General features: G+C 42.0%; 1 protein-coding gene across 5 annotated transcripts in view; it reads left to right on the top strand.

The window, feature by feature from the left end:
- CUNH3orf52 (chromosome unknown C3orf52 homolog) overlaps nucleotides 1–2,603 on the top strand; it is a 43,543-nt gene extending 40,940 nt beyond the window's left edge. The window contains exons 5-7 of one of the 5 annotated variants that reach the window (XR_001370863.2): nucleotides 300–479; nucleotides 769–964; nucleotides 1,728–2,603. Coding sequence is in view for 2 of the 5 variants with exons in the window: in XM_006155137.3 (XP_006155199.1) it covers nucleotides 300–483 (184 nt within the window). In the remaining 3 variants the exon portion in view is untranslated. Of the gene's footprint in view, nucleotides 1–299; nucleotides 484–686; nucleotides 970–1,727 lie in introns of those variants that run through there. The other 4 variants (XR_001370862.2, XR_001370864.2, XM_006155139.3 and 1 more) reach the window with 4 other exon arrangements.
- The last annotated feature ends 5,646 nt before the right edge of the window (nucleotides 2,604–8,249 follow it).

Below are 8,249 nucleotides of genomic sequence, written 5' to 3'. Positions count from 1 at the left end.
AAAAAAAAAAGAAGAAGAAAAAAGAAAATAGCTGGGCTGCCCCTCTCCCTCATGCCATGGTCTCTTCTAGGGAATGGGTGCTAGGCAGAAGGAGGAGATGAGGATCACAACTTTTAGTGATGAACAGACAGAAGAGGATTCTTCTAGGACAGTACCTTCTCCTAGGACAGAACTCCCTTCCTGCTTTGTGCTGAAAGAACATGTGGAACTAAGAAAATATTATGGCTAAACTTGGCTTCCTGAGTTAGACGATGACTCTTTACCTAAGTTTTAATGTCGCTGTTCGGTTTGCCTTTTAGTGGTGAAAATGCCACCGTCACCTACTACCTGCAATTTGGGATTCCTTCAGGAGACGACAACTTTCTGAAGTACATGATGAGTGAGGAACTGGTGCTGAGCATTCTGCTGCAGGATTTCCATGATCAGCATGTCCCTGGTTGTGAGCGTCTGGGGCTCGATCCAGAAGCCCTTACCATATGGTAAGTAGAGTAGGTGGGGAAGTCAGAGTCGTGAGGATAAATAAGGCAACGGACTGGAGACAGATGGTTTGGGTGAGGCAACTTCGGTGACCTGACCCTGTGTCAAACCAGTCAGTCATTCATTCCTTCACTCGACCCATGTCCCTTCCGGGCAGTGGGTGTGCCACACTCTGTAGAGATGACATCATCTTTGCCTTCTATATGCAGACAGTGTGACTGGAAAAAAAAATTCATGGAAAAAATAAGTAAACTCTCAAGATGAAGATTGCTCAAAGTTTCCTTGTTGCAGTTCACCCACGGCCTAAGCCCTGTACCCTACTGCAAAACGTCATTACAACCTTCATGAAACACCGTGGTTTCACAAGAGAAGTAAATATCGAAGAATTCAACATAAAAAGGACAGCGATGTTGTTGAAAGACTATCTCAATACAAAGGATCTATTCCTTTTTTTGGTTGAAGGCCACTGAGTTCCTCAAGAAATTCAGTTGGGTAAACTGGTTTTCTTTCCTTAGACAATCATACCAAATGCACTTGTCTCTCTTTAAAACGAAGAATAGACCAAGGAAATTGATTCATTATAAACATAGCAATCATCCCATTTGTTAGATTCCGAGAACCTTTCTTACTTTGTGTAAAACCTAGCAAACAGGAAGGTTAGAAGACAAATTGGTTTCTAGCCTTGGAGATGAGTTTCCATTGCTCCTAGAAGCTTTGACTTTTGCTTCCAATAACAACATCTCATGTCTCACTTCTGATACGTCACGTGGAGGTGTATTGACTCTTGTTTAACCCGTAGAGGCCAACAATCCTGAACATTTTATCTTCTCACTCACAGTCCCTCAGAAACACTTCCTGCACAGCTGTAAGTACTTACTGGACACACTAGTCCAATGAATGGCTAAAGCAAATTAGAAATAGGAGCAGGCGTGCAGGCACAGTAGCAGTCTGGATCAGAGGAGTGGAGCAGGAAGTTACACAGCACACAGGACGAGAAGGTGTTCATTGCAATGACACGTATTTCTTGCTGGCAGGGGGTGCATATAATCTCGATCTTGTATGCCACAGCACCACTGTGTGGCTCCCAAATTGGGTTTGATTTTGCAGTGTTACTCCCTCTATTAGGAATTCACAAGTATTTCTCTTTCACATAAGATTATTTAACCCAATGAAATAAAATAAAAGCATAGAGGTTTAAGATAATAATGATTTAAACATTAATGACTTTTATTCTTTTTATTTTTTTTCAGAATGAAGCAGTGAAGGTCAGTTTGCCTTTGACAGCAGTGGTCCACTGAGTTTTGGAGATAGAGTTTATTCTGTTTTGTAGAAAAGATCTGTGGCTTAGCATGGAAGTATCTAGCCATGACCAAAGGAGTGGAGACTGCACTTTCTCGCCTGATTCTGCACAGGGGTGAAGTCTGACTGCACATCCTGCGAAACAGCTCTGGAGCTCTGCCCCAGCTGGGTCCTGTCTTGAAAAAGATGGGAAACCAGATGGGGCTTGGGTGATGTGGTGGACGGTGGACCCCACAGTGTGAGGTCACTTCTTTTTTCTTTCTTTCTTTCTTTCCTTTTTATCCCCCTAATTGTCAGGGAAGTGTGTACTCACCAGAGACAGAAAGAGAGAAGAAGACATGTATACACATGTATCTGATGTGTTCTTTAAGCTGCCGGGGCTGGGGTTCAAACAAAGGCCAGCCATATGGGGTATGGCATCCAATGCACTGTACTTAGCTACTGCACTACACGGCCATCCCTGCTCTGCTTTTCTTGAATCACTTGTGCCTCCACTTACAGATGGATATTTTCTCTGAGTGCAAGGGTGTGCACTGCTTCCTTTTAGGGAGAATTCCATCAGGCTGTGCTGGTCGAACAAGGAGAGGCAGGAGGCCAGGTGAGGGAGCACTGAGCCAGTCTATGTCTAAGCCGGGCTGAGGATGAGGAGGGCACTTTACAGGACTTCAGCAGCACAGCTTCGTGTCTGCTCCCATGACCGGTGCCTGGGCAGCTTAGCAGGCCAGCCTTAGGCATATCAACCAATGTTATTGTGTTATATTCTTATCTATCTGCCTACCTCTATCTATCTATCTATGCAGAAATAAGATTTGTGTCTTCTACTTATTTCCCACCTCTTTATTGTTCCTGTGACTCCTGAACACCTCTTCTGAAAACCTGGGTCACTGTGAATTTTGAACATATGAGTATCATTTTGGAGAGTCACTCCATTCCTATTTTTATAAACTTCCATCAGAGAATCATTAAGACTGCTTAACATTTGCTGAGATATTGGATTTTTTTTTTTTGAGAGGTTTTTGCTATAGGGCATGTGTGCTTGCCAGACAGACAGAGACAGAGAGACAGAAAGCGAGAAATCACCCCCCTGGGGGATGGCTATGTCTCAATCCCTTCTCCTCCAGTCTCCTCTCAGGATCTTGGGCATGCACGCACACGCGCCCGGCGTGAGTTTTAAGCCACCGGGTCCGGGACTCGAACCGCGGTCGACTACATAGGAGTCCAGTGACATAGCTATTACACTCACTGCTGGTCCCAAGAGCTTTGTGGTCATGTAACCAGAGATCCTTGGCCCCACTATCTCAGTTAAATTAGCTATAGGTGAAAGCCAGCGTGAGGGGCAGCTGTGAGTGGGTTTGTGCTAGAGGGTATATCTCAGGCTATATTTGACTCAAGCACTTTGTGATCCAGGACTCTGCAAATGTGAAATTGCCTTTATTCAGTGGTTATAGGGCTAGTTCCTTAAACTAGCGAAACCTGTAAACTTTCTTCCTCTTTACTTTTTACATGTTAAATACGAACCTGAGTGTGTGTACTTTTTAGAAAGTATAAACATTTTAATGGAAAATGATTTTTAAAATATTAACAATAAATTATTTTTACTCCTCCACTGTTGCATTCACATTTGTCTCAGGAAGGTTCACACTGCGGGGCTGAGCTTGGAGACAGGCATTTTCTTACAGTAAGTGCTGGAAGTGATCTTTTTGTTTCTTGGGGGCCAGCTTCCTCTTCTGAGTGAGTAGGATTGGTGTGGTTTAGTCTGGGCGTGGATGGAGCCTCTTCTCTGTTCTAGTGGGAATAGAGAGAGGTCTTCCATCTAATCTACCTCCTCCACGACCTCCAAGGGCCCTTCCTGGCAGGACCAGGTTTCTGAAAGGGCCTGGGATGGGACGGTAGGACCTATTCATGTCTGGAGACAGGATTGGACTTTGTTCTTTGCTTTTCCTTTGGAAAGCACCAAGATCAAGTACCTCGTCTTGGCTGTGGACCACTCGCAAGTAATAAGGCTTTCCTTGGGTTTGATGTTGTGGCCCACGTGGTATGGAAAGAGCTGGCCTTGGTTTGAGGATCTGGGTGGAATGGCACAGGCACATAGGCTGCTCTGCTGTAGAGACGGACGTGTCGGTCATCAGACTCTTCATGATGGACGTAATGCTTAATGTGTAGTCAGGTTTCAGCAAATCCACATCATCAAAGGATTCAAGAAGAAAAACTGTTCTTTTCCTGGAAGTCACTTAGGAAAATGGATAGAATGAAGACACTCAAATCAGCAGATCCCATACCTGTTCTCCTTGCCAATAAAAATTCTAGCCTTGTGTCCAATTCTTTCTGCCTTTCAATTTAATTTAATCTTATAGTTTTTAAAAAAAGAATTACTTTACTTAATTTTATTTACTTATTCATTTATTTTTTAATTTGACCAGAGAGAGACAGACAGAGAACAAGTGAGAAAGCAAGCCACCAGGTCCGAGACTTGAACCATGGTTGGCCATGTGAGAGTTTCCAGTACCTGAACCACCATGCCACCTGCTGGTCCCCAGTTTTATAGGTTTTTTTTTTTTTTTTTTTTAATGATCTGTTTTATAAAAGATTATAAGGATACCAATGGAGAAGAAGACAACAATAAGAGGTTTATGGTTTTATTAGGGAGCCATAACCTGCACAGATGAAATGATAAACAGCAGGAAAAAAATACCCAGGTGATAAAAAAATAATGGCGAACTGTAGGGTTGTGGGTGGTCACAGAAAAGAGTGGTCAGTGCAGTTTAGTTGGAAAAGGCTTTGCATGGGAAGTGGGCCTCAAGCAGAATGCTGAGGCCCTGGTGGGATTTGCGTTAGTGCATTGCCTTCCTCACACGTGTGTGTCTCCTTAGCATTGGCTGCGTGTTCTCTCCTTTTCATTTTAGGTGTGTTCTCTGGACACGAATTCCCCCTATTCAGAGTCTGAGTAATGCAAAGGAAAATGGGAGAAATCTCCCCAAACCGTTGCTTCTCCTCCCTCATTACTATTGGGTTGTCAGAAAAGTTATGATATATTTTTGCATAGAAAAATGTGGAAAAAAATAAATCATAACTTTTCCGAAGATTCAAAATTTCATTGTTTTAAAGAAAGTAATTCATGTTACTGGTGCATTACGGGCAGCTTTATCCATACACATGTTTTTGTCTTTTCCTTTATGATTAGAGATAATGTGCCCTTTCCCTCATCTTAAGTTGGGAAACTGAGTCCTGGAGAGGTGGAAGGACCATCTCAGGGTTCCAGAGTTTGTTGGGGGGCACAGCCTGGTGCACCTGACATCCATACACGAGGAATGGCCTTTCGCTATGGTGGCCACCTAGGGTCATGCTCAATTCAAGCTTGCCTGATGTCTTAGAATCCAGAAGGAGTGAAAATGATCAGGTGGAAGGGAAGAATTGAGAGGCGTGACCGTCAGACTGTAGAAGATGATAAGGACCACTCAGTTCTTCACTCAGTGCTTCACAAAAGAGCCCTCTGTAAGAAAATGGAAGGGATTTACACTGATCCATTTAATGGCAGGCAAAATCAAGGTATGCTCAGATCAAGTGGCTTTCTGTATTTTAAGAGGTTAGGCTTGAAAAAGGAGAAAGTCAGGTAAATGTAAACAAAATCTCCGGCACCCTGTAGGCTCCTGTGGAGGCCTGAAGCTCACCGTCTCTGTTCTGCATGTGCTCTTCCAGCTTAGAGAACACCTGGAGCACCGACCCCTGAGTTGGCCCCAACACCAACACCTGAATGTGTTTGCAACGGTGACTTTTCCTGCCCTATCTTTGCCCTCTTCTTAATTCTCTCTTCTGTTTTAAATAAGAATAGAGGATTATTTATAGGTGTTAGTATAACATAAGACGGAAACCACAAGGCCTGCCATTGCTGCATAAATTGCGTGTCTAAATTTTGACTTTGACTCTGACTACACAGAGTTTTAAGACCAGAATGGGGGAGGGGCAGTTTTCTGGTCACGTTTGTGATTTTAAATGCTCACCCTCAACTTCTCAAGAACAGAAATGCTTTTATCGAGAGGTGGCATCCCCAACCCCTTGAAACTGTATACGAATGTGTGCACATGAGTGTGTGTTTTCTGCAAAGATGGAATGCGGCTTCACCAGAAATTCCGAAATCTGTGGAAAACAGCATCGGCATGAGGTGCAGACACAGTGGTTTTCTTGTTTTGGCTAGGACGTTTTAGATACTCTACACTGAGGTACCTTGTACGTACATTTATTCCTCATCGTTTTTCTTTTTAAATTATTAATATTATTTTTGATGGACATATCATAGCTGTATACATCATAGTGGGTATTTTGAAGCCCTCTCAAGTGACGGTCTTACTCAAATATATTGAGTCTTCAGGAAAGGCATGACACATTTTGCATAGAAAAACATAGGAAAATATCATGACTTACCCAATGACCCAGTAAGTCGCATTTATAATATTAATTTCATTAGAAGAGTGATTTTCTCTGGTTAAGGATTTATACTTAATATGTGTTTATACTTAAAAAGCACAAACCGTGCAACGGGTAATGCTTTCACAAGTAAGGTTTGAACAAATGTAACTTACCATGTTGTAGTATAGATATTTCAACCAACCAACTTGCAGGATGGTCCAGTGTCCATGTGAAAAATTCCAGTTTAAACCTATTAATCTGGGTTTCTGCCTCACTGGAACTGCTGGGGGACCCTGGATCACCAGACATGTCAGCATGTTTTTCTCTATATCTCATTAAAGACCTTTGTTTTCTTTACTTTTTGAAGTCTTTTATTCAGTCTGTGAGATGATCTGCATACATTCGATGTGGTCCCTTCAGGTATGGGTGAAAGGACTTCTGTATAACATGTTCAAGGTCACAGAGAGAGAGAAAGAGAGAGAGAACCAGGGTTTGAATTACTTAATCGGCCTCCCGGGTCTAGACTCCTTCTTTCAATCCTTTCAGCTCTTACCAAGACTGTCTCCCTTCAACTTGAGTAAATTCAGGCCAAGGATTAAAGTTAGGGCTCCATGTAAAAGAATTCTGCTAAGAGTAGAGTAGGAAGTTAGAAGAGGACCAGTTACCAAGATGTGGAAGTTAGTAGAGGACCAGGTACCAAGATGTGATCAGCTTTTAAAAAAAATATACATATATAAATCACCCCCCCTCCCCCAGGGGGGATGGCTATGCCGCAATCCCTTCTCCTCCATTCTCCTCTTGGGATCTTGGGCATGCACACACACACACACACACACACACGCGCCAAGCGTGAGTTTAAGCCGCCAGGTCCGGGACTCGAACCGTGGTCGACTACAAGGGAATCCAGAGATCTAGCCATTGTGCCAACTGCTGGTCTCAAGATGTGGTCAGCTTTTTAGCTGAAGACGTTCAAATGGCTGAAGTCTCAGGAATCCTGGGTCAACTCATCCAAATTCAAGCCACTAGCTTTATCCTCAAGGGGTACTGAGCATGTTCTCTATAGCCAAGCTATTTAGCTTTGGAAACAAAATAGTAATTAAACACATAATGCATCTACTACCTGTCTCAACAAACCTCTTATTTTCACATGCCTAATATTAGGACAGTGGTCATGAGTTAAAACAGCAAGCTGGGAACAGATGTGCATATAGAAATAGTTTAATTCGATTGTTGTTCTTGGTTTCACTCATGCAACTTGTGGTTTAATATTTTCATACAATTTTGTTTGTAACTGCTCTTTGGAGTTACATCAATAACCAAACATGTTTCTGTTAAGTTCATCTAAAGTTATGGTTGTTTTAGAGAGGGGGACCGCACATTTTTTTTTAAAGGACCAAAATAATATAAGTATTTTTGGCTACGTAAGTCCTGTGGTTTGTTACAACTATTTCATTTCTCCTGCAGTTGAGCAACCTGGGGTAGAATGCAAACGAATGAGTGTGACCATGTTCCAATTTAACTTCTTTTATAAAAACAGGTGTTGAGCCAGAGTTGGCCTGTGGGCTATAGTTTGCTGACTCTAGGTTTAGGGAATCGACATAATTATATAATTATTAAAAAAAAAGGATGAGGGAAAGTCATCAGGGCATACAAAGAGTGCTCATTGCAGAAGGTGTGTGTGTGTGTGTGTGTGTGTGTGTGTGTGTATTTTTCCCATGAAGATATTTTATTCATATTTTATAAGTGATATATTATTTAATATAGACATTTACTATATGTTTGAAGTTCTTATATGTAGTATATTAGAGAAACACTAAATTGGAAGCCAATTTAGAGTTTACTATCTAGATACATTTGGGCAAATGTATCTCTGAGCCAAAAAAAAAAAAAAAAAAGATGACGAGATTTAAGATTATCCAAAGGTCTTTTGGCTCCATCATTCTCTGACACTATAACTATCTTATTTAAATGTGTATGGACAAATACAAACTTAAAAAAATAAACTATGGGACCAGCAGGTTAAAGTGCTAGATTCCCACATGGCTGATCCTGGTTCGAGTCCCAGACCC

Source organism: Tupaia chinensis, unplaced genomic scaffold (assembly GCF_000334495.1).
Source record: "Tupaia chinensis unplaced genomic scaffold, TupChi_1.0 Scaffold000437_1, whole genome shotgun sequence".
In the NCBI taxonomy this organism is placed as follows: Eukaryota; Metazoa; Chordata; class Mammalia; order Scandentia; family Tupaiidae; genus Tupaia; species Tupaia belangeri.
The sequence above is the reverse complement of the archived record's forward strand: the minus strand, read 5'-3'. Positions and strand labels throughout refer to the sequence as shown.